We start from the raw sequence: 27393 nt of genomic DNA on the forward strand, positions 1-27393 counted from the left end.
CCCACCTTCCCACCTCCAAGGCTGGCGGGGGTCTGGGCAGAAGCTCAGCAATGACGTCAAGAGGATAGGAGGTGCTGCAGGGCATCTTGCCACAGACTGGCTCTCTCCTGGGCCTCTCCCTTGACCTCCCTCTCTGGCTCCCAGCACTCTCAGGGTGCCAGGCCAAGCCTCCAGGGACTTTCTTGTGCCTTCCCACAGGGCTGGAGCCAAGAGTGAGTTTCGAGGCCACTGGCTATGATGATAGGGAGGACTCCAGGCTTAGAGAACACTGGTGAAGCACTTCTGTTAAGAGGAAGTGCTGGAAGAAGAATGCTCCTAAAATGGACTTTGTGGGGAATGGAACAGCCTCTGTGTGAGGGTGGGGATGGGAAAGGAAGAACAATCGAGAAGTCTAGCTGAATGTCTCCCAGTCTCTTTCATCTCTTGCTGGGTTGGCCTGCTCAGCTTCTGTCCCCTATTCTCTTGACCCCTATGTCTCCTTTGGAAACTTCCCAGAGTGGAAAGCACACTGGGATCTGCAAGTCTCTTTTACACAGACACAGATTTCTGTGGATCCCAAAGAAGCACTTAAAATGCATAACTAGGAATCAGAACTTTAGAAATGGTCAAGTTCCACTCTATGGCTGGGAAGCTGAGAACTAGAGAGGCGAAGTGGCTTGCCCAAGGTCATACCTCCTGCTAACTCCCATTCCATTATACCAGGATAGAGAGGTCTCTCCCAAATTCAGAACCGGAGACTCCTCTTCCAGATATGGTGGGTGAGGTTATCCATTTTATTTGATTTCCATGGGTTTTTTTTACTCAAGAATCTTTTCTGGCTGTGATGCAGGAGCACACGACTGAGGCACAACTCAGAATCCATCCCCTGGTAGCCAGCAGCCACGGCAGAAGCTGGGGATTCCCACAGATACCTAGGACCTGGTCAGAGCGCCACCCAGGGGGAGGGGCTTTGAGAGGCTCCACCCACCCACCTGCCTATCTGGTCTGTCCTGCAGCTCAGTCTTTCCCACAGGGAGAGCCACTCCATCGGAAAGTGGCTGTGCGCCTGCATCCCAGGGGTCAGGGCTGATGATGGAGAGAATCTCAGAGGCCCAGAAGACCATGCTGCACCTGAAAGCCCAGCCTGAAGACCTAAAGGACCTGTCCTAACAGAGCCTTGGCAGCTGCCGGGTAAGGAAATTGCTGGCCCCTCCTGGTGTCTGGAGGGAGGAAAGGGGAGGAAATCCAAATACAAGCCCTGCTGGGACTGAGGGAAGGGGGCCAGGCCTGGAATTTGCAGAGAACCTACTTTGTATTAGGTCTCACCATTATCTGAAGAACTACTGATTTCATCCCTTTTACAGTAGAGGGAACCAAACCTCAAGGAGAAGTCATATAATCTCAGAGCAGGTGCAGACAAGATTAGAGCACCTTCTGCCTGAAACGCACGGGTGTTCCTCCTGGTGTTGCCATCCAGGACACACGCTGCACCACTTCACCTTCTGTGGTTTCCTAAAGGGCACCCGTGGTAATAACGCCTTTCCTCACCACAACCTAATTCAGGCTCCACTCCTGCTTCCCAGCAATGGTTCTGTCTATTGCAAAGGGACGGACGACAGGAGAACAGTGCCTGTATATGAAGGAGGCTAGGGTATGACAAGCTTGGGGCTCATAGTATGTACGTGATAGATTCTGGGAATGGGGGTGGAAACCTGCACATATTGGAATTAGCTCTGCTTCTCAGAGCCAGTTCAGAAAAAGGTGGTATCAGCCACCATGGTGACTCTGAGGTCCTGTGTCTGCCACTGTCCTTCCTGAGGTGATGCCAAACTGAGCACTCTCAAAATGACACTAGAGTCAGCCCACGCCCTGGGTGACAGCATGGGGTATATTAGAAAGAGCTTGAGCTTTGAATTCTCATGGTCATAGTGGGATCACTAAAGTCCCCATGGAAGACACAAAAGGGAAAGGAGAATGAAAATTAACGTTCATTGAGTGCTTTCTGTTCCCATTTACCAGACAGGAAAACTGAGGCTCTAAGAGGTTAAACAACTCAGGTGTGTTTGAATCCAAAGTTCAAGCCCTCTTCTACCAGTAGAGGCCAGATCTTGGCAACTATCCCCTCAGAATAAGGTTCGAGTGCATAGGCTGCCCCTAGTCAGGAGCCCCCTGGGACCTCCTGAGTACCAGGTTCTCTGCAGAATCAAACGATGGTTTCAGCAAGAATCTCTGAGTTGTGGCTGCAGAGGCAATCTTTTGGGTGCTGCCCTCTGGTGGCTCTGTACAGGGCTCAGCCAAATGCTGTTCCCAGTGTCTGTATCAGAACTGGTGGCTAAAGTCTCCATTCAGGCAGGTGGATACACAAATCATCATTTAACAGTTGGCTCCTCTGCCAAATGGGGTGAAGGCAATTACCACTTGGGCCATGCAGTGGATGCAGCACTTTATCCCAGAGATGGGTTTGGTGTAAGAAGGATGGTAACCCAGTGGAATCCAATTCAGCTGAGGGAGTTGGGGGCTCTCTTCTAAGAGGCAGTGCATAGAATAGGGACTTGGAAGACCTGGGTTCAAATCACAGGCACTTAATGGCTATGTGGCCGCAGCCAAAACCTTTCACCGGTCTAAGATTCAACTCTAGAAATTAACACCTGCTGGGTCAGACAGTGATGAGAATCAAATGAGATTAAGCACCAAGCATGGCACCTAGCACCTAGCAGGCATTTAGGGCGTTTTCTCTACTTTTTCTTTTTCCATTACAAAATGAGACAGTTTCCACAGTGTAACCAGAGCTAGCAGGGTGAGATGGGATCGCATGTCTGGGTCCAGCCTGGGCAAAGCTTCTCAGACCATGAGACTCCTTAGGAAAGATTCAGAAGCCCAGGGCCCAGACATTGTTTCTTCCTAACTTAGGGCTGGCCACAGAGTAAACACAATTCAATGGAAGTCTTAGAGCTGAAGACTGGAGAGTTCCCCAGTTTACTTGATCAAGGGTGGTTTCTTATGGGAGAAGGAAGGATTGAGGAAAATCCCCAAATGAGAATGGAGCTAATTCAGGCCAGACTAAAAAAAAATTGCAAATGGCTATGGGCTGAGGGGAGAGACTAAGCGCAGTAGGTAGCAGAACATCCATAGGCAGGTCTCCACATCTGCGCCCAACATCTGGAGAGCCCCTGCCCTCCTTCATTGACCTGGCAAGTGCAAACACATTCCCCAAAAATCAAATGACCTTCTCTACGACTTCCATGCTAGCACTGCTCCACCCTCTCCCACTGGAGCTGACCACTCACTTCCTTTGCACTCTTCCCCTGAATCGCTTTGCCTCAGCCCCTGACGCAGGACAGTCACAGGGAACGTTGCATCCTTTCACTGCTTGCACCCCTCTCCCCTACGAGAGGGATGCCTCACACAAGTCCGATTCATAGGAGGATCTAGTTAAGCCTTTGGAAAATTGAATGAAAGGATGGAGATTGTAAGTGTCCCTCTGTGGACCTTCTTAAATCTGATGTTGGGGAGAGGGGAAGGACAGCTGTTGGGGAGAAAGTTTGATTATGACTACTGGTGGATTAATAATGGTGATTTTATAGCTGGTGTTGGTGATGCATGAGAAGGAAAAGACAGAGAAACATGACAGAGGGAAGAATTATCGGAGCTTACATATGTGCAAAGATGCTCATTACTGATTTTGTAACAGTAAAAATGTTAGAGCTAACTTCATATCCATACAGGATATGTATGATATAAATGCTGGTACACTAATCTTATGAATACTTTGCAGCCATTAGACAGAAAGAGGCAGGTCTATAGGAACTGATATTGAAAGGTCCCACTGACATTGGGAAAGAGCGCAGGTGGTGGTGAGGTGATTAAAAATGCTTGGGTCAGCTTCCCTGGCTTCATTCTTCCCCTCAGGTGCTATGTAACCTTGGGACTGTTAGGATACTTTCTAAGCCTCCATTTCTTCATTTGCAAAATGAGGAAAATAGTAGCCACCACTTCAAAAGGCTGTTATGAGAAGTTAAGAGGTTCTTAGCACAGTGCAAGCATGCAAGAAGATTTTCTATTACCATTAAGTGAAAAATGTAAATAGTTAAAAAAAAAAATCACATGCTATTGTCCCAGTTTTGCTTTTAAATCTTTTCCTCATGGAAAAATATATGTGTATATAAATATATATCTGGATATATGGATGAAACAAATGTTAAGTGGTTATCTCAGAGATACCAGACTAAAGAGAAAAAGAGAGGGAGGGAGTTACACGGTTATAAAACAGAGTTTTACTTTTTAGAGAAGTTTTAGGTTCACGGCAAAACTGAGTCCCCCCACACATGCTCAGCCCTCTCCCCCATCAACATCCCTCTCCAGAGTGGTACATTTGTCAAACTGATAAACCTACATAGACACATCATTGAGATTTACACTTTTAACTGCATACCTCTCTATCTCATTTTCATGTCTATGATAGGCATGTGTTTGTTTTCTAAGTAAAATAATGGTAATTAATGGCTGAATTGCACACTAAGCCCCAGAGTGGCTAGAATCCAGAAGGTGGCCTGGTTTACAGAGGCTACCACTGAGAGGGGGAGGACTCACCCTAGGCCTGCCTGGGAATGGGGCCTGAGCCCTCTGCCCAGCCCTGAGAACCCCCACTCTGCTGTCACCAGCATGATGGGTCACAGGCTCGCCTGCCTGACTGACAGTAGCTCCTAAACCAGAAGAGGCCAGACCCCTGGGCCCTGCCTACCTGACAATCTGCACGCATACAAGAGGCTCACCCCCAACCCCCATGGCTGAACAGCTTCAGGGCATCCAGGGAGCAGGTGGGGGAGGCTGGGAGAGCAGCCAGTGGCCTGGGTCTCAAGGCTGCCAGCCCTCCTCTGACATTCACTTAGCGCGGCGAGCTCTTCACAAGCTCTGTTACCTCACGGGGATTAACCTCCCAAGGCCACTGTGAGGATAGGGTGAGAAGATTGGTGGGAAAGTGCCTCACACATTCCTTGGCACGTGGAGGTCCTTGGCAAGTTTTCACTTCCTGTCTACATGGCCTGCTTAACAGGCCTAGACCTTGGACCCTTGTATAAATGGCACTTTTGGGGGGGAGTATATTGTTGAGGATGTCCTTCCTGGCCAAGTCAGGACAAGGACAGGGTAAGGACAGTACTGGGGCTCCCCAAATATGCAGCTCAGGATGCACCAGCTACATTTCTGGTCTGTTGAACCACGCTCGAAACGAATCCTCAGCCTTTATTTGGTTGGATGTAAAACGAGTCATTCCTGGAAGCAGATGCAATGAACAGGTGTGGAGAGAGGCTGCTCCCCAGACGTGGAGGGAAATGCTGGAAGTGATGCCCCATGGGATGGAGACACTGGCTGGGAGGAGGGGAGCCTTTGGGATGGTCTGCCTCCCACAGGCCGCATCTGTTTCCCCAGGTGATTTCCGACTTTGGCCCTGCTCCGTGTAAGCAGCCCTCGACATGAGGCAGAGTCTCCACTGGACCTTCCTGTGTCTGACTCTCTTCACTGGAAGGTGAGCTTTGCTACCCCGCAGTGGCCTTGGTCTGAATTGCTTTGTGTTTCGCATGTGGAGGGACCAGCTCTTTCTATAGTCCCTTCACCTCCCCGACGTACCAGGACAATATAACTTCCTGCCATGGCTTCTAGCTGGAGAATTCAAGCTTCCAAAGTGGTCAGAGATGGAACAACTGCTTGGGTTTGGGGGGAAGATTCTTGGAGTGTTCCCAATTACCGTGCCACTGAGATGTAGGGCAAAACAAAACAAAACAAACAAAACAGAGTGGAATAAGGAGGTGTATTAATTCAGCAGCTGAAGATCGGGGCTTTCTCTTTGGGGAAATCATGGCTGGTACCTGGGTACAACCACAGACATAGATGCAGACATAAGTTCAAGTTACACGTGTTTGTCCACACATAAACAAGCATGTGCACAAAGCCTGTTTTCTTTTCCAGGATGTGCATCCGAGAGAATCAGTTTCACATCGAGGCCAGCAGAAGTGACAAGCTGTCCCTGCCTGGCTTTGAGAATCTCACAGCAGGATATAACAAGTTTCTCAGGCCAAATTTTGGCGGTAGGTCATTCTTTTTGCCCAGGATGTCAATTCAAAAAGACGGGAACAGAGACAATATGCGGATGAGGGTTTCGGGAAGTTATAGTTGAACCTGGAGAAAGCACTCTCTCTGGCTCTCCACCTACAGGGTAAAGAAATACTCCTCCCCACTGAGGAGGGTACCAGGGCCTGCTAACGACCTTGCACACACTGTCTGCCTTCTGCCTGCACTTCCAGTGTCGTTACTCAAGGAATTCACCATGTCTCATCAGGACTACTCCACCTGCTCTTCCCACCTCAGCCTGCCCCCTCAAGGCTAACCCTCTCCTCTGCCTCCTGGATGACCCACCTGGGTCTTCTGCTTGCTCAGAACACCTGCCTGCTTCTCAGCAACCTCAGTATAGAGCCCAGAGCCCTTTGCCTGGAACGCCAGGCCCTTCTCAGATCAGCCTCTATCTGTCTGTCTGTCTCATCTCCCCGACTCCTCCCCCTGTGCCCTGCTACCAGCGTGCCCCTGACCTCCTTGGCCTCCCTGGTCTCTGTGCTTTTTGCTGAGACTGTTTATCTTCTGAGAATGGCTTGTCCAATTTGACTCCATGGCAAAATGCTGATTTTCCTTCATGTCTCAGATCAAAGGCTTCCTCTTCTGAGCAACTTGCCCTGATTCCTTCCTCCAAGCCCCATCCCCTTTCTACTCTCTTTATTTTGACCATACCTCCAAATTATAACCATAACCTACTTATATTGTCACAGATGCTTGTTTTATGTCTGTCTCAGCTCTAAGTTATAGCCCCTTAGGGGCTTCATTTACCTCCCTAACCCCAGCAGCAGCACAGCACTTGACATATAGCAAGTTGTCAATTAATAATTGTTGAAAGAATGAGGCAAGGAGGGAAAGAATGAAGCTGCTACATACCTCCTCACAGGGCCTCAGTTTCTCTCTTTATAAAATGCAAGATTGAACAAACATGGTCGAGCATAAAGTGGTAGAAAGAGCTTTGGAGTTGGACAAACCTGAGTTTGCCTCTTGGCTCTATTTTGGGGCCAGCACCTTAGCTTTCTGAGCCTCACTTTCCCTTTCTGTAATTGGGAGCATCTCATCTGTCTCACGGGGAGGCTTTAGGGAGACGAAGTGTTTAAACACATCATCAGGGTGCAGTCTATTTTAATCCCTTTTCCTTTCCGCTCCTCTCTTCAGATGATCAAATTCTCTGGTCAGACCTAGGATTAGTGGGTCAGGCCAGGTCCTCTAAGGAACAGACACTGAGAGGGGAGTATCTGTGCAACATGTTTATCGGGGCCATATCTATGATGAACTTTGAGACAGGAAAAGAAGGAGGATGGGGAGTTGTCAGACTGTGATGCAGGTCTGAGCCTAGGGGAAGAAGGGAGGGAGAGAGGGAAGGAAGTTGTGAAAGGTGTCTTGGACTATAGTGCAGTTAGTTCTAAGTGTGTTGGAAAGGCCACCAGGGACAACCTAGAGCCAAAGTGCCCATCAGAGGAGTCTCCCGTCTCGGTGCCTTCCAGGAACAGGCCTGCCTTCATTTTCCTGCCACGCTCGGGCCCTGGTGGGATGCAGCCCATGGGAAGAGTGGCCTCTGGGCAGGCTTGGTCAAAGATTTCAGAGCACATAAGCTGGGGCCAATCACAGGCCCTTCATTTAGAGATCTGAGAGAGGCATCTTTGTGGCCTCACAATTAGGCCATACATAAGGATTAGGTCCTGATGTCAAGGGACCTAAGAGGGGGATTGACTGCCCCTGGTTTTCCCAGGACCAACTGGACATTAATGATAAGCATGTGAGTCTGCAAACCTTGTTAGGTCCACTCAGTAATTTCTCTGGCTCCCAAATTCCAAGGAGTTAGGCTAGGACACTGCCCTTCTTGCTGCCTGCTCATGGGCCAGCAAGGTATAGGGCCCCTGGCAAGGTACCAGTTCTGAACCTGGAGTGGACCCAAGGGAACATGAGGCCCAGATCCACCTGGGGTGAAAATGGGGCAAGTGGTCCTCAGTCAAGAGGAAGAGAAGGCACAACCCCTTGTCACGAGCCTTTGGCACCCCGCCTCCTAAAGGAACCAACATTTACGAGGCAGCCCACAGTTTTCTGTAATGTCTGCCTCCCCGGTTCTAGGACCCTGAGGGCCTTGATTTTTCAGGGACCGAGCTGGATTGCACAGGTTTGCTAGCCGGCCCTCTTGAACTTGCCCAGGACCTGCCTTTGACCTCTTTCCTAGGAGAAAGCTGCCCTCTGGTGGCACAGCATGCTCTTACCACTCAACGTGAAGAAAGAGGAAGCTCTGGTCCATAACAAAGCCAACTGAGGCAAAGCCTAGACCAGACTACCTTGAAACAAACTGAACAGATCCAAAACCTACAGCGAGGCTGAAGCTCTTGTGTGTTTTCTATTCTCCATGCGCCTCAGGAGGGCAACCAGCAGCCTACTGCCCACTGTGTTCCAGGCACTTAAAATAGGTCCTGTGAACGTGCCAACCTAACCCCTGATGGCTAGCATTGTAGCTCTATTTTACCTGTGAGAAACTGCAAAACAGAGAGGTTTAGCAATTTGTTCAAGATCACACTGCTGTGAAGTGGCCAGCACAGGATTCAAACACTCTGACTCTAAGCCCCTCTTCTTGACACTGCCCCTTGCTGCCTGGAGATGCAGTAAGGCACTCAGCACCCTAAGTCCGTCAGCACCTTCCAGGGTCCACTCGCAAAGATCTACCCCTTTTCCACCAAGTAGTAACACTAAGTAGTAAGTTAATTATTTTTAACTGCACTGACTTGAAAACTCTGATTCCAAATCTTACCTATATTCTGTGGCCTGGTTTCCTTCAATTAATAATTAGGTTGCTGTGATTCCCCCCAGCTTTTAGGCTTCCTTTGAATTCTGCCTCTCCTTCTCCTGGTTAAGGCATTGCCGGAAGCACCCCCAGTTATGTACGGCAAGTGAATGCTATTGCACCATAAAGCTGGTCCTCTTCCAGAATTAGTTAAGGTCACGGACAAGAGGGGGAAAGAAGGGGAAACGCTCTTTGCTTAGTGCCTGGTATCACATGATAGGAACCATGCTGGGGCTTTGTACAGATAACCGTTTTTGAGCACTAACTGGATATCCAGCTAGATAGGCACTTCACACATGATCCCTCTTGCCACCACCCTGCAAAGAAGCCGTCCCCACAAACCTCATCTCATTTAACCCGTTCTGTGACCCTCTGATGTCATTAGCATTACTCACACCTGCAGGTGAGAAAACTGGAGGCGTGAAGGATCTGGTAACTTTTCCCAGATCGAAACTCACATCTTTTTGACTCCTAGACTTTGTTCCACATCTCCAATCTAAAGAGGAGTAAACATCCCCGGCCTGGCCTAGCTGCCCAGAATGGTGGTTCCCAGGCCTCAGCCTCTAGAGCTAAGACAGGTGCTCTCAGGAGTTTGGCCCGTCTGCCGAGACTCCAGGATGGAGGCCCAACATCTGTGCACCAGACCAAGGGGGTCTGCATTTCTAAATAGTTTAGGGCTCCTGGAGAGTAAAGGAAGAGGAAGAAAGTGTCAGGAGGTGAGCGGGAGCTGAACTACGAGCAGTCTTGAATGCCATCTTGTGGTAAATTCACCTGGTTGGGGCGGGAAATATATTTGTGTATGAATCCCAAAATCTCTATTACATTTCTAAATAATGAGTTCCTCGCAAGCACCATGGGAAAAATCCTCTAGGTAAGAAGTAGCAAATACCACCACATTCTTTAAAATAGACACTAATGAATATAGTGTGGTCTCTCTCTTACATGTATTTAGCTAACTAGATATTTGTACATTTTTTCATGCAAAAGGGAGGCACCCTCTACACAATGGTTTCTCCTGAGAGGGAGAGGATACTAGTTAACCTTTTCTTTATATACCTCTAAATTGTTTAAAATTTTCCAACAGGAAAGTGTTATTTCTATAATTTTCATATATATATATATATATATACACACACGCACACATATACATACACATATTTATATATATTTAATTGTGCTAATGTTTTGTTAGGAAATCTTCTGTTTGTGTTTCTATGGAAGTCTTTCTGGTTTTTCTCCTTTCTTAGGAGAACCTGTTCAGATAGCACTGACCCTGGACATTGCAAGTATTTCTAGTATTTCAGAGAGTAACATGGTAAGTGTGGCCCCTTTATCTTCCACCCAAGGAGCACCTTTCCTTGTGTTTTATGGGGATATACCTTCTAGCTACTCAAAGCAGAACAGAGACTCACTTGGAATGACAGAAGCTGGAGACCTATCCTGAAACTTAAGACAATGGGAGAGATCTTGAAAAACAGATTTTCTGAATATCAGGGGGAAAGTGAATTCACAGGCCAGGAGGGGAGAAGCGAGGGAGTGGAGTGGGTGCATTTGGTGAGGAATTAAAAATGGAGGAAAAGAATAAAAGTACTGGAGGTGGGGGGGTGAGGAGCCTGAATATCACATGGTCCCTCACAGAGTGGGAGACAAGCTGATGAAAACCAGTAATCACATAACTGCTTTCAACCTACCATCCTCTCACTTAAGAGAACACATTATAGGCAATTTGTCAAGAGGGTCTGCTGTGGATTCCAGGTAAATCCTGGACAATCCTTTGCTCATCAAAACTTTCAACAATTGGTGTGGCTTTTGTGATGGAGGGCAAGTAAGTTAAGGCCCTGACCATGATCTTGTGGGGTTCCCTTTTGGCAGTGGGCATTATTATTTAAAAGAAATAAGGTGTTTCTTCTCTTATTGCTACAAGCCACCACCCTAAGACAAACTCTATTCACCCATGTCTACTCTAGTATGTGCTCTTTACCTTGGTGGAGGTGGGAAGAGGAGTGAGATTTGACCCCTTTCCTTCCATTTCTTGAGTCTTTCTCCCCCCATCCATTTCCTCCTCCTGGTGGCCCCCTCAGGACTACACAGCCACCATATACCTCAGACAGCGCTGGACGGATCAGCGGCTAGTGTTTGAAGGCAACAAGAGCTTCACTTTGGATGCACGCCTGGTGGAGTTCCTCTGGGTGCCGGACACTTACATCGTGGAGTCCAAAAAGTCCTTCCTCCACGAAGTCACCGTGGGAAACAGGCTGATCCGCCTCTTCTCCAATGGCACAGTCCTGTATGCTCTCAGGTAATTGGTCACCTGCGACCTCAGGGCTGGAGGGGAAACAGCTGGGAAAAAAGCAGGAATACATCTTGGGTATTCTGACCAGCACTCAAATAACCACCCCTACCTTCTTATGTGCCTGCCTGCTTAGATCTTTGTCCCCAGAGCAGAAGGCACAGTCCAGTTTGGTTCAACAAGCATCTACTGAGAACACGCGCTCATGTTCTCAGGCCAGTGCCGGACCTGAGGATGCAGAGCTGAATAAGATTTAGTCCTGACATAGACACATACGCAAAGGAAGTCAGGGCTCTGGGGGCCCTTGGCGAGGAGTAGGTTAGTGGTTTGGGGTGATATAAGAGGATTCTTTCACAGGACTCTGAGCTGAGTCTTAAAGAGTAGAAGGAAGTTATCCAGGGAAGAGGTAAGGGAAACAGCAAGAGCAAACACAGAAGTAATACAAGGAACATTCCTTTCATGGGCTCAGTGGGGTGGGGGTGGCTCCAGAACATGTGTTTACTTACCGGATTCATTCTTGTACAGCCAAAAAACAAAGTACAGTCCCCTAAACCTCACCACCTGCAGTCACGGGCTCCCCTTTGCCCCTGGTCCAAATCCCTGAGGTCAGAACTTCCATCTAATTGTTCCCCAGGCTGCTGGTGGACGGGAACAGGAAAGGTGCCCCCGAGGTGCTGCATTTGGCAGCCCCCCAGTGGAGGACTCAGGGCTGCCTGTGTCAGGCCTGGACAAAGACTGCAAACCCAACAATCGCAAAGGCCTTTAGGAGAAGGCCAGAAGCCAAATAATTCATGGGACTGATCTTAAGTCCCAAGTAAGAGGCTGAAGTAATGAAACAAGGACCGAGCTAAGCGATGAACTGAATTTCTAGACTGTTCACCTGAAATTCCTCAGCTGCACTGAATTTTACAAAGAACAGCCAAACTTCCAACATCTCTTTCAAGAAGTCCAATAGACCTCTCCTTTGACTCCAACGCTAATCAGTATTAACATCCCTCTTCCCTTTGTTCCCTTGGCGTGTGTGTGTGTGTGTGTGTGTGTGTGTTTGTATGTGTGTGTCTGCGTGTCTGTGTGTCTGTCTGTCTGTATTAAGTCACATAAAACAGGATTTTTTATGGATTACAAATAATGGATGATGGAGTTCCCATTACAGGTCAGCAGTACACACCTGACTAGTATCCATGAGGAGGTGGGTTTGATCCCTGGCCTTGCTCAGTGGGTTAAGGATCTGGCGTTGCCATAAGCTGTGGTGTAAGCTGCAGACGTGACATGGATCCTGTGTTGCTGTGGCTGTGGCATAAGCCAGCAGTTGCAGCTCTGATTCGACCCCTAGCCTGGGAACTTCCATATGCCATGGGTTTGACCTATTAAAAAAAAAAGGGATGATTGTTAATAGCCTGGCTCTAGAGTCAGACAGATCTAGTAGCAAGTTCCTGCTCTGTGACTTTAGGCAAGTTACTTGACTCTCTGAGCCCCAGTTTTCTCAGCAGCAAAAGGAGAATACTTTCCTACTCAGAGAATAATAATACTTTCTAACTCATAAAGCTGTTATAAAAATTCAAAGGGATAATGCACATGAAGCACTTTTCACAGAGATGGGCTCCTCGCTGGTTTGCCCTGAAGATTAAATTTAAAACATAGACACAAAAACATCTCAAAAAGTCAATGAATGAGTCTGTTCTGCAATATTGTGCTAAGCTGGCCTTTGAATTGCCAACATTCTAACTTCCTGCGCTCAGGACCCCAGCTTTAAACTAGTCTTGCAGGTGTTGCTTAGCCCAGAAAAACTAAGGAATGCTTTGACTACAGGCTCCAAGTCACACGTTCACCATACTCAAGAGTCAAGGTGAAAGTCCTCTTGGAAAGGCCTTTAAGAGGGAATATATACTTGCTATAGCATCCTCATAACACTCTCTATGAACCCGTTTTTCCTTTCTTAGAATCACAACAACCGTTGCATGTAACATGGACCTGTCTAAATACCCCATGGACACACAGACATGCAAGCTGCAACTAGAAAGCTGTGAGTATATATCATGTGGGTCCCTGAGATGATTTTTTGGGGTGACTTAGGTCTGTGTATTTATGAAGAGTGCCCTATACATAAGCCCTATACATGGCCTTTCTTTTCTTGATGGTGATTACAATGGGTTCAGCCCCTCCAGGTATACATCCAGAGAGATTTAGAGACTGCTCAAAAACAAACCTTCCAATGTTACATCTTTGGGAGAGGATCACCGTGCATTGGCTCCAAATATTTCCACCTAAAAGTGGACAAGACAGTCAAGTAGATGGGGTCGATAGGACTAGGAGGGGGTCTCAGAATCTGCTAAAGCATGGCTGCCAGAAAGAATTCAGCAGAGACAAGAAATGGCAAATATACACAGCAATCATTGACAATTTATCACACAATGGCCTCCAACTTATAAAAGAAGTTGTCTGATATATAAATATATATATATACACACACACACGCATATATAAATATATATACATATAGCTTAATACAGTAATGCCAATTAAGTGGGCATCTAAACTGCAATCTGGGGATTGCTTATGATGAGGAAATAAGGATGGGTGTCAAATGAATTACTGGCACCTGAGTGAACTCCATGGTTCCTTAGTAAGCCCCTCTGACACACCCGCCATGCGGGGACATTGCCGCATACAGGAGTTATTAAGGCATCAAAGCATGGCTATGTAAGGAGCAGAAACTATAGTCAGGCGCTGGAAACCAGTGGGCACCTCTTACGTGAGGACACAAGTGGCCAGTGTCCAAGAAGCACCATTATGAGGCGGCAGTCATTTTTCAGAGGTAGACATTTACTTAAAGACCTAGGCAGGCAGATTAATTACCCTATTGATTAAATGCATGCAAGATCTTCATGAAGTAATACAGCTGTTTGGGGGCAAGCAAAAACTTGAGGTTATCAAAAAGAGAACTCATTTTCTCGTCTTTAGGAAGAAATTGCCCTCCATGGGTGGCTGTGCTCATCTGAAATCCCAGGAGTGAGATTCTCCTGGAAACTTCAGCACTCTGCTTATACAAATACCAACCCCAGTGAGCAGAGGAAGCTTTCACTGAATGTTTATTAGCAGTTGGGGTACAGAAACCTCACCAAGGGCTTTTTCCCTGAATGCCATCCCTTGAAAGCAACATCCCACAACTGCCCACATCCACCCAGGGACAGAGCAGCATTGAGAGTGTAATGATTGTGAGTATTTACTAGTTGTAAAAACAAATTAAGTAGAAGCTTGTACAACTTACTTTTTCTAGATTTTTTTTCCCCCTTTGGGATTCTAGGCCTATTTGGAAAGCTAGTTTCAGTAAATTTGGGGATGCTTCCAAGGGAAAGCTCACAGACAATTTTTACCTGGAAATCCTCTAAGAGCTCATGACTACTTCTCTGCCTTACATAGGGGGATGTCACCACTGACAGACAGTGGATACCGCAAGCTAAGTCTTAACAAAATGTTAGTCTCAACACTGGCAGTAGCCTCGTGAAATAAGTTCCATGTTTAAGGTCACAGGTGCCAGAACCACTGGGCTTTTCCAGTCACTAGCTGTGTGACTTTGAGAGAATAGAACTAACCTGTTTCCTCATCAGCGAAGGGGGAAAAATAATAATATTTCACTCAAAGAGTTATTTGTTCACAACTTTATTGAGGTATAAGTTACATACCCTAAAATCCAACCATCTTAAGTGCATAATTCAAAGTTTTTTGTAAATTTTCTGAGTTGTGCAACCATTGCCACGTTCTGTTATTAGAACATTTCCATCACCGCCAAGAGACCCCTTGTGCCCATTTACAGTCACTCCCCATTGCCACCACCAGCTCCCAGGCCACCACTAGTCTACTTTCTGGCTCTATACAAATGCGTCTTTTCTAGATATTCCATATAAAGGGAGTCATACAATATGTTGTCTTTTGCATTTGGCCTCTTTCACTTATTGAAATGTGCTAACGTTTCCCAGGTTCGTACATGATGGAATATGTATCAGGACCTCATTTCTTTTTATTGCTTTTATTCCCGACAAAAGAATACAAGTAGCACAAGTTGCTTTGGCTTGTTTCCACCTTTAGCTGTCACGACGAATGCTGCCATGAACACTTTGTACAAGCCCTTTTGTGACCATGATGTGATTTCTCTTGCACAGATGTTTATGACGGAAATGCTGGGTCAAATTTAGGTTTAAGTTTTCAAGAAACTGCCAAACTGTTTTCCAAAGTGGTTGCACCATCTTACATTTTCACCAGCAGTGTTCCAGCTTCTCGACATTATTACTATTTGTTATTATCTGCCTTTTTAGTTGCAGCCATTCTCGTGGATGTGGAGTGGATTCTTCTTGAGGTTTTGATTTGTATTTCCCTAATGACTAATGATTTTTAGTATCTTTTCGTGTGCTTATTAACCATTTATCTATCTTCTCAAAGATATTATTTGAGGATTAAATGAGATAATAATGTCGTAAAGCACTTAGGTAACTGCTTACTAAATGACAGACGGTATCATCATCCATGAGCTTTGGTGTTAAACTTTCTTGAGGTATAAGCCTGGCTTTGTTTTTCATTTGCCTTGTTATCCTGAGAAAGCCATGCAATCTCTCCACATCTGGTAATTTTCATGTATAAAATCGGTAAAACATTACAGTTCCTCAATTCTAAGGCATAGCATGTATTGAATGATAACACTTTAGGAAAAATGTAAGCTTTCCTTTATGTATGTCAACTTTAAGATCCATTTCAGTTTTTAAATAGTTAAAAAAAAAAAAAAAGGTTAGGAGTTCCTGCTGTGGCTCAGTGGGTTAATGATCCAGCTGTCTCTGTGGCAGCACCGGTTCAACCCCTGGCCTGGCGCAGTGGGTCAGGGATCCTGCATTGCCACAGCTGAAGCTCAGATTCAATCCCTGGCCTGGGAACTTACACATACTATAGGTGACCCCACCAAAAAAAGTTTTAAAAAAATAAATATCCAGCACTGCCATGAGCTGTGGTGTAGATAGCAAATGAGGCTTGGACCCCGCATTGCTGTGGCTGTGGCATAGGACAGAGGCTGTAGCTCCGATATCACTGCTAGCCTGAGAACTTCCATATGCTGCAAGTGCAACCCTGAAAAGCAAAAAAAAGAAAAGAAAAAAGAAATACACAGATCTACCTTGGAAGCTTATGAGAACCTAACAGACATAATGTATAAAGGACTCAACATAAATGCCTAATAAAAGGCAGCTATTATTACTATTATCAACTATATTGGTAATATATAGATTTTTATATATCTATATATTTTGATATTTACATAGGTGTTTGAGATTTATCAAGCACCTATATTTTCAGACATCAATAAAATGGCTGGCTGCAGGCCTTTTCTTTTTGTTTTCGCATTTATGCCAATCTGGAAATATGAACGGACCAATTGTAAAGTCACTGAAACCTCTTTTGAGGTGTTAAGACTGTCCTGAAAGGCAATTTCTAGCATATACTTTCATGGGTTCACAGATACATGTTCAATAAATATCATTTAAAATAATAAGAAAAGCTACTTCTAGTTGTTTATCATCTGCCAGATCTATACAATGCTTAACATAGAGCTGGTTCTCATTGATGGTAAAAAGCCCTAGCAGGTCATCTCATTCTGGGTAGTCTCTGCAATCGCACTTGAGAAATCATGCCAAGTTTTGCATGGGACTCTCTTCAGTCTCAGCACCATCAAAATAGAGCTTCTGCTGTGGCCATGTCACAGCATTTTCTAGATCTGTTCAATCCGCTACCTTCCTGCACTGACCAGAGCACTGTTTCACTCGCCAGGGGGCTATGATGGCAACGACGTGGAGTTCAGCTGGCTGAGAGGGAACGACTCTGTGCGTGGGCTGGAAAACCTGCGGCTTGCTCAGTACACCATTCAACAATATTTCACCTTAGTTACCAGATCGCAGCAGGAAACAGGTAACTTCTAGGACAAATTGCACAAAAGCAAAATAGCCGAGCTGCATTCTGAATCAGAAATATCATCTCTTTTCCACTTGGACCCTTCAGGACCCAGGAACCCCTCCACAGTATGATAGAGCAGTAAGATTTGGGCTTGACACATTTACCTGTCCCACACCCAGTACTGAAATGGTCCCCAAGAAGCTCACAGTCTAATGAGGTAGATGTCAAGGAAACCAGCAGTTATTGATGCTACAGAAATACTATGATAGAGAAAGGCACCAGAAGAGGATTATGGGTAGAGGCAACAGCACTCCCATAAATCCCATTCTGTATAGCTGCAATTTCATTAAAACTATGACAGCTCATGATTAACTATGTTTTAGTGAACAACAGATGGTTTCATGTGGAGAGCTAAGTTAAACATCCCACAGGGAAACCACTCCACCCACTAGGTGAGCAGACATGATTTCCTATCCCTTGTTCACCCTTTCAGGAAATTATACACGATTGGTCTTACAATTTGAACTTCAGAGGAATGTCCTGTATTTCATTTTGGAAACCTATGTTCCTTCCACTTTCCTGGTGGTATTATCCTGGGTTTCATTTTGGATCTCCCTTGATTCAGTTCCCGCAAGAACCTGCATTGGTAAGTAGCTCCAGCTGGAGATTTCTAAGAACTGTGTTATCAGGTCCTTATTTTTTCCCCCTTCTATCATTGTTTTCATTGATATTCACAGGGCAGTTCCAGGAGCTGATTTCTTGACAGACTCTTTTATAGAGAGAGAAGTGAGACAGAAAGACAGAAACAAGACAGACTACTTTAGCGATAGTGTACTTTTCAACTTGTGTTTTGCAGTGATAGATAAGGAGAATTGTAATTAGATAGTCTATTGCTAGTTATTCGGGTTACTGAACACCCCCTCCAATGAAAAGATAGAAGGCAAAACATTTAGAAAATCATATCATTTGTATCTGTACAATATGGGCAAATCAACCCTGTTCCAGAAGGCTACAGACTTTTTAAAACAAGCTATGCTCCACGTCCACGTCCTGCCCCTACCTTGCTAATTCCCAAATGGAGACAGTCTGCCAGGCGATGCTGGAAGGTTGGCTGACCACTGATGTGGGTACCTTGCTTACGTGCCTTCCCAGGAGTGACCACCGTATTGTCGATGACCACACTGATGATTGGGTCCCGCACTTCTCTTCCTAACACCAACTGCTTCATAAAGGCCATTGATGTGTACCTGGGAATCTGCTTTAGCTTCGTGTTTGGGGCCCTCCTGGAATATGCCATTGCCCACTACAGCTCCTTACAGCAGATGGCAGCCAAAGATAGGGTAAGAATTTGGCGGGCCCTGTATATCATTCATCACCTATGCCATAAGCTGGTCTGTAGAGATGATCTGGACTGGTTCCTGCCCCCCGGTGATTCACTTTGCACCAGTGACTCTCATCCTTGTTCAGGTAGAGAAATCTGGAAGTCGTGACTCCTTTTCAAAAAGACTGTACTTTTTGCCAAATACAATGAGATATCAATACGCTTAATTTTCCAGCAGAAAATAACTGTGCTATGTGTATGCAGCATAAAATCGCAAACACAAGAACAAGCATCCATGAAAAACCCAGTATCAAACCAAACATGATTAGCTGCTTATATGTTTTAGATTAATATGTATTTACTATTTATTCTTTTGTTGTATTCTTGTTTTCTTAAATTATACAAGCAATGGTTTACTGAAAATGTCTGGGAAAGTCCAGTTGTGGCAAATTTCATGATTAGCATGTTTTTCTGCTCACTCGCAGAAACAGCGTGGTCCAGCTCTCAGAATCATAATGATTATTATCAATGGAGCACTTATGTGCCAGACACAATCACAAGCTCTTTGCAAACATTACATCATTGTAAGTGCTCATAACAACACAGTAAGGCTATCTCCATTGTTATAGCTGTGGAATCTGAGGTATGGGGAGGTAAGTGACCTAGCCAAGGGGACCTAGACAATAAGAGGTAGAGTTGGGATTCAAACCTAAATCTGCTTGGCTCCAAAGTCTGACACCTCTTGTTATTCCCACTTGCAGTGGGCAATGGACCATGTCCTTAACTATTATCCTCTGCAGGCCCGTGGAACCCTGGGATTCTTTGGAAGCCCAACTTGACAGGCATTGGCATACTACAGCTCATGATAACAGGCAAGAAAATGACAGGGATCCAGTGCAGAAGAGCTGCCCACATTTAGCAAAGTGCCAGGACCGCACGGGGTTTAATGGTGAGGAAATAAGGACTCAGAATAGCCCAAAGATCTATTCGCCTTTTCTCTTGTGCTTGACTATTGTGAACAATGTTTTACAGTCATATTACTCAAGTACCAAAGTCAAATGACCACACGTGCCAGCCAGAGAATATCGATTTCATTTACCTTATTCCCTATGGGCTTTTTTTTTTCAAAATTTTAATTTAATCTTTAAATTGATTTTTTTTCTTTGTTAGGATCGCACCTGCGGTATATGGAAGTTCCCAGGCTAGGGGTCAATTCAGAGCTACAGCCGCTGTCCTGCACTACAGCCACAGCAACGTGTGATCTGAGCCATGTCTGCAACCTACACCACAGCTCATGGCAATGCTGGATCCTTAACCCACTGAGCGAGGCCAGGGATTGATCCTGCGTTCTCAAGGATACTAGTCAGGTTCATTACCACCAAACCACAATGGGAATGCCTAATTTTATTTTTTTATTGAAGTAGATTTACAATGTTATATTAGTTTCAGGTGTACAACATAAAGATTCAGTATTTGTATACATTCTATTAAAAGTTACTGTAAAATCATGGCTATAATTCCCTGTTCTGTGTGATATATCCCTGTTGCTTATCTATTTCATACATAGTAGTTTATATCACTTAATTCCATAGCCCTATCTTGCCCCTCCCCCTTTCTCACTCCCCACTGATAACACTAATTTGCTTTCTGCATCTGCAAGCCTGTTTCTGTTTTGCTATCTATATCTATTTGTTTTATTTTTTGGATTCCACATATAAGTGATATCATAAGCATTTGTCTTTCTCTGACTTATTTCACTAAGCATAATATTCCCTAGGCCAATCCACATTACTGCAAATGGCAGCATTTCATTCATGTTTACAACTAGCTAATATTTCATTATATATCTATATCCCACATCTACTTTATCCATTTGTCTGTTGATGGACACTTGGGTTGCTTCCACATCTTGGCTATTGTAAATAGTGCATCTGTGAACGTGGGAGTGCATATATCTTTTTGAATTAGTGCTTTCCTTTTTTTCTGGATGTATACCCAGGAGTGCAATTTCTAGGTTATACAGCAGTTCTTTTTACAGGTTTTTGAGGACCTCCATACTGCTTTCCACAGTGGCTGCACCAATTTACATTCCCACCAACAATGTACAAGTATTTCTTTTTCTTTACATTCTTGCCAATATTTGTGATTTGTAGACTTTTTGACAGATGTAAGGTGATATTTTATTGTTGCTTTGATTTGCTTGTTTCAATAATTAGATATGTTGAGTGTCTTTCCTTGTGGCTTTTAGTCATCTATATGTCTTCTTTGGAAAAATGTCTATTGGGTATTCTGCCATTTTTTATTGGGTTTTTATTGGGTTTGAGTTGTATGAGTTGTTTATATGTTTTGGATATTAATCCATAGTTGGTCATATCTTTGAAAAAATCTTCTCCCATTTAGTAAGTTTTTTCATTTTATCAATGGTTTCCTTTGCTGTGCAAAAGCTTTTAAGTTTAATTAGGTCCCATTTGTTTATTCTTGCTTTTGTTTCTTTTTGTCTTAGGAGACTGCTATGATTTATGTCAAAGAGTGTTCTTCTTATGTTCTCTTCTTGGAGTTTTAGGGTTTCAGGTTTTACATTTAGGTCTTTAGTCCATTTTGAGTTTATTTTTGTATATGGTGTGACAAAATGTTCTCATTTCATTCCTTTACATGTAGCTGTCCAGTTTTCCCAGCATGACTTATTAAAGTAACTGTCTTTGCTCCATTATATATTCTCATCTCCTTGGTCATAGATTAATTGACCATAGGTAGGTGAGTTTATTCCTGGGCTCTCTATTCTGTTCCATTGATCCGTGTGTCTTTGTGACAGTACCATGCAGCCTTGGGTCCAAATCTCCTTTGTCCCTCATAGCCAATAACTCCTCTAGCTTCTGCCCCCCTGCCCTTTGTGGAGCGGCACCACAGGGCAAGCAGGACCCCTTTGGACTCTGTGTGTATGGATGGAACGTGAGTTGTGGTAGACCAGCCACTGTCAGAGTCCTGGGTTGCTTCTGATGCGCTACTTGAGGAAGTTTATCAGTGGCACTGCCGTCCCACCCAGAATCTGCCCTGGGACTGGGTTGCCTCTGCATCCCATGGTATGTTGTCCCAGCCATGGTAGAGAATGGAAACTATAGAATTGCAAGAGCATCACAGTTTCTGCTTGTGTGGCAAAGACTTTAGACATTGCTGATTTCTATTAATTCTCGTAATCAATCACTCCCTCCTCCCTAGCATAGAAGGGAATTCATCAAACACCTACTAAATGCTTTACATAATTTATACAATTTAGTCTTTCTATCAGTCTCAAGAGGTTAAGTATTAATATCATCAAAGTTTTATAGGCAAGGAAATTGAGGAAGGAAAGCCTGAATCCTGAACAATTAACATGGAGCTCATGGCTCAGGATACCTAGAGTGGGGTATGGTTATTCCTCCCATTGTACAAGCTGATGACCTAGGGATGGGTGCCTACAAGCAGGTTAACAGGACTGCCAGGTCTTGCTTACCAGCCAAATTATGAGGCACTCAGTACCGCTCTCTCCTAAACCTAATTATTCAAACCTCTAAGTATATAAACACCCGCTTATCTATTTTGCTGAGTCAAGTCTATCAAGCTAACTGTCCTGTTTATGAACTAGGGGAAGGCGAAGGAAGTGGAAGAAGTTAACATTACTAACATCATCAACAGCTCCATCTCCAGCTTTAAAAGGAAGATCAGCTTTGCCAGCATTGAAATTTCTGGTGACAACGTTGACTACAGTGACCTGACAATGAAAACCAGTGACAAGTTCAAGTTTGTCTTCCGAGATAAAATGGGCAGGATTGTTGATTACTTCACAATTCAAAACCCAAGTAATGTTGATCGATATTCCAAACTACTCTTTCCTTTGGTTTTTATGCTAGCCAATGTATTTTACTGGGCATACTATATGTATTTTTGAAAGTATATTGAATTGTTTGCATGCCATAGGTCTTCAGCAGAATAAGGTAATGATGTAAACGATATTCTAAGCCAAATGTGCACCCTAACCCAGTGGTGCTACGAGTGACTAAAATAACATTTGAGCATTTCTCTGCAAAGAATGGACCCTCAAGGATTATTTACATGTGTAGAAGTCCTAGCACTACAGAGTCTTGTAATAGAAATATCAACCTATTCCTTTTTCATCCTTATGAAAGACATCTCCTTGGAGCCCAAGATTACAAACTTATCAGGGCCGACTGCCCAGTGGCTCTCTGGTCTGCATTTATCTCATATAAAAAACAAGAAAGAGGCCATTACATGTTTTGAGTCAAGTGTCAGAGGTTGTTTCTGAATTAATCATACACACTATTTACCAAATCTCTACCATGCTTATAAAATATATTGTTGCCTATTTAGGGGGATAACATTTTCCAGCTTTTGTTTTGATTAAAATGAAATGCAGGCTTAAGTCCATTCACTGGAAGTCACTGCATTAAATACCAAGATGAGTTTTTCATATAGTATTTAATGCCACAGCAGAACTGTCCCCATATTCCAACAAGTCCTACCACTGAAAAACAAATGTAAGTGAAGAAAAATTTAGTGGGGCAGTAATTTCAAACATAAATCTCTTGTTTCTAAGATAGAATAGATTCCCCAAGCTCTGGAGATTTTTCCCCCCATTTGACATGTCTCATTCTTTTACTATTATATGCTAGCCAGTCCTAAACAATGCTAAAGCCCTTTCTCCACATCATGGGAAGAAATAGAGAAACATCTTTTTACTTATGCTAAGAATCTTAATATGGACAGTTGCCAGGAAGCCTTGCAGAATCAAGTCCAATTCTATTTGCTACTCTGACATCAAGGAACACTTTGCCAGCAGCAGATCCTTGCATCCTTCCAAGAGGCACTTTTATGCCTAGGCTGCCATGATCAGGAATGATCTTACTAGATAATGAACTGCATTACTCAGAAACAAGTGACTTATCACAAGTCAACTTGGCCTTCCTCAGATCCATGATCTTTCCAGCTGGACTACTTTGAGTGGCTTGTCCTGCATGAGTAGAATATTGGTCCTGGGTTCTGAGCTTTCTGAGTAATAGTGGGACTTGTTATAGAACCTACATCTGGCTACAGGTGAGCCATCTTCCAAGTCCAGCCACCTTCACCCTAATGTAAGAAGCACCTTATGTGCATCCCTGACTCTTGGCCGAGCTCAGCCAACAGTACCATAAATGGTGGCTGGTGAGTGTGCCATGACAAAGTCTTTTGGTTCAGGCTCAGTGTTTTCTTTTTTTTTGTCTTTTTGCTATTTCTTGGGCCGCTCGCGCGGCATATGGAGGTTCCCAGGCTAGGGGTCCAATCAGAGCTGTAACCACTGGCCTACGCCAGAGCCACAGCCACGCGGGATCCAAGCCGCGTCTGCGACCTACACCACAGCTCACGGCAACGCCAGATTGTTAACCCACTGAGCAAGGGCAGGGACCAAACCCGCAGCCTCACGGTTCCTAGTCGGATTCGTTAACCACTGCGCCACGACGGGAACTCCCAGGCTCAGTGTTTTCAAAGAATCTTGACCATATTTAACTTTTTAGCTTCCTTTCATAATACATGTATTCATTTACTCTTCCTTTCAGAAATAAACCATAGCTTTGGAGGATCACCTCTCTTCTAGAATCCCCTGTACTCTAGGCTCTCATCCTTTCCTCCCTCTATGATACTTCTCGCATACAGTGTCCATGAGTTTGATCACCTGAGTGTTTAACAAAATGTTTCTGATGGGAATGGGAGAATTTAAAGAGGTGGAATATGACTGCATGGTTCAACCATATTTGTGATTCTTTTTAAAAAGATTTAAAAGGAAATAAATGCCCTGAAACCCCATTCAAGCATTACATTTTTTAAAAGCTATGAAACTATGAAATAAATATACCATATTAGCTACCCACCAAATCAAGTGGTTGTCTAAAGAATATGTGTTTTAAGGTCTCATTTTTTTTTTTTGTCTTTTTGCCATTTCTTGGGCTGCTCCCGCAGCATATGGAGGTTCCCAGGCTAGGGATCGAATCAGAGCTGTAGCTACCGGCCTACGCCAGAGCCACAGCAACGCAGGATCCGAGTCACGTCTGTGACCCACACCACAGCTCACAGCAATGCCAGATCCTTAACACACTGAGCAAGGCCAGGGATCGAACCCGCAACCTCATGGTTCCTAGTCGGATTTGTTCACCACTAAGCCACAACAGGAACTCCCTTAAGGTCACATTTTGAAGAGATATACATCATAATACAAACTCAGTGGACTCACAACCTTCCATCCTCATGTTCCTCTCACCCCAGACAATGCATACACACACACACACACACACACACACACACACACACACACATCTTCTATTTCTTACTGAGGAAGATAAACACTGGTGACATAGTCATTGTCTTTCTTTGACACCACTGTGCCACAATACTTGCCTTGCACTAAACAGCTGGGCATGGTGGTATTGAAAGATCCACCTTTCAAAAAATATCACAGATTCCCTTCCAAGCCTTCTTCAGTATTTCGGAATTCTCTTTTGTTTTTGCTTAATGACATTTTTATAGTTTGAGAATACACTTTGAGGAAAAAAAATTCTTGGATTTTTGTATCACTTTAAAATTTGTATAGGCTACAGTGTTAGACTTCTCAGTAAGAACTCCTAATATCCTATATCTGTCCCACATATCCTACTTACCCAGATCAGTCCCAGGACTCACTTTATTCAAAGTATTCTTTCTCGAGTGAAAAATATCAAGATTAACCTCATCATGGAGTTCCCGTTGTGGCGCAGTGGTTAACGAATCCGACTACGAACCATGAGGTTGCGGGTTCGGTCCCTGCCCTTGCTCAGTGGGTTGAGGACCCAGCGCTGCTGTGAGCTGTGGTGTAGGTTGCAGACACGGCTCAGATCCTGCGTTGCTGTGGCTCTGGCATAGACTGGCGACTACAGCTCTGATTCGACCCCTAGCCTGGGAACCTCCATATGCCGCAGGAGCGACCCTAGAAAAGGCAAAAGGACCAAAAAAAAAAAAAAACTCATCAAATTTCCCAAAGATATGAAACTAGGTAGAGATGAGAATATCCCAAGTCATGGAAGTATAATTTTTAATTATTTTGACACTGAGAATATCAATTTTAATATCAATATCAATATTCTCAGTATAGTAAGATGGATATATAGATACAGACCTAAAAATAACAAGTAAATGACAGAGTGTTAATTTCAAATGAAAGAAGGGAGAAATGGAGAAATGAGCATAACAAAAAAGAGCTAGAGATTACAGTAGACTATAAGCTGAAAATAAGTGAGCAACACAGAGGAGTACCATTGGGAGAAAAAGTAAAGTATGGACTTTCAGGAACAGAAAAGTAGAGTGATAGGAAAAGATGATGGACCATCAGGACTGAGGTGTGGTCTTTCTTTGGTGATGCATATCACTCTTACGCATACAGAGAAGTTCTTTTCAGCTGCTTGCTCATAGTTAATTTTGACCAGTTCAAAATATATTTACTGCCAAAGATCCTTGCTTCTTAGTATACATTTTTAAATTTGAGACTTAACAGACAGGGAATTGTACCCGAATATGTGGTCAATGAAATTTATGAGTTGTACCAATGACTTTAGCAAAGAAGAAAAGGACATGTGAATACACCTCATGTTTTAAAATAATTTAAAATTATACAAGTTTTTGTAGAGAATTTAGATATACTACAGAGTATAGTATATTTAGGTTGAAAAATATCGAGTCCAGTTTTGGCCACCACTTTTTAAGAAGGATGTACAGAAATGGGAAAAGATTCAAAGAAAATAGCAGAAGTGATTAAAAACACGGAAAGCAAGTCTAATAAGAAGGAGCTTTTGTACCTTGAAAAGCAAGACCTAATGATAATAACTGTCATTATTAGGTTCAAGAAAGGTTTTGTATAAGAGACATGCTGTTCCACTATTCACCTGAATAAGTCAACTGAATAAAAGTAAAGAGACCAAACAAACTTAAAAGAAACTCTAATTGTTTTGAAGAAAGAAAATAGGCAGGTTGAATAATGAAATGCTCTGATAAACATCTAGTCTCCATCTGGAAACTCCCATGAAAACAAATGATCTTTTCTCCCCCTTTGATTTTGCCATCCACATGCCTGAAAGCAGAAGGTTCTGGTAGGTAATCTTAGGAGGCTGTAGTTACAGAGAGATGCCTCTGGCTGCAGAAAATTAATGTGTCATACCAAGTATTGCTGACAGAGAATGTGTGCCTAAGAATATTCCTGATGGCTCATAAGGTTGAGTTCCAAAATTATGATTTCTTTGGAGGGATCTGAAGGGGAATCACGACTCACAGTTTTCGGTGATTTGGAAGTAAAATAGGCTTTGATCATCCAATCTCATTACTTACAATTGTGCCTTTCCCGAAATTAGAGAAGACGGAATCCCACTTGGAAAACAGGAAAGGGAAACAGAACATAATAATGAGTAGCTGCACAATGATCCAATTTGTATGTTATCTTTGAGGACATCTGCACCTACAAGCCAGTGATGTCTTCTCCAATAAGCCCAGACTAGAGCCAAGAGGGATACAGTCTTGGAGAATCAAGTGGTCTATACCTTGTATTCACAGCCTGCTTCGTAGTCAAGTCAGGGCATGAATTTTGTTAAATTCCTCAAGGAGTAGGATTTTGCGCTTCATCACCTAAATCTCCATTTTTCATCTGGAAGTACTCCTCCTACCCAATTAAGAAACTTGGTTCACATACTATGTAAAAAAGCATTAACATAACAGGCCTGAGACTACTATCCTTAAAAATGGTCCCTTTGCAAGGTAAGCCTTTAGCTGGCATCTGGGAATTCGAATTTGGGAAGAATTCCCAATATTTTCCAATTGATAGGATTGCTAAGAGTGGCTCAATGGGCCTAACCTATTTGTACAAACAGTATGGTTCATGCTAAACATGCACTTCTCTTCTGAAAGTCTGAAATTTTGGAT

General features: G+C 44.0%; 1 protein-coding gene across 2 annotated transcripts; it reads left to right on the forward strand.

Moving 5' to 3' along the window:
- The first annotated feature begins 988 nt into the window (after positions 1-988).
- Positions 989-22991, forward strand: GABRP (gamma-aminobutyric acid type A receptor subunit pi). 2 transcript variants are annotated; one of them, XM_047785887.1, is made up of 10 exons: positions 989-1170; positions 5407-5503; positions 5944-6062; positions 10132-10199; positions 10966-11183; positions 13115-13197; positions 16983-17120; positions 17599-17751; positions 18258-18445; positions 22049-22991. In XM_047785887.1, exons 2-10 carry the CDS (start codon positions 5451-5453, stop codon positions 22349-22351), a joined length of 1323 nt encoding a protein of 440 aa, XP_047641843.1. In that variant the 5' UTR covers positions 989-1170; positions 5407-5450; the 3' UTR covers positions 22352-22991. The 2 variants fall into 2 exon arrangements, with proteins under 2 accessions (XP_047641843.1, XP_047641937.1); XM_047785981.1 differs by lacking the exon at positions 5407-5503.
- The last annotated feature ends 4402 nt before the right edge of the window (positions 22992-27393 follow it).

The sequence above is a fragment of the Phacochoerus africanus genome, chromosome 1, assembly GCF_016906955.1.
Source record: "Phacochoerus africanus isolate WHEZ1 chromosome 1, ROS_Pafr_v1, whole genome shotgun sequence".
NCBI classification, from domain to species: Eukaryota; Metazoa; Chordata; class Mammalia; order Artiodactyla; family Suidae; genus Phacochoerus; species Phacochoerus africanus.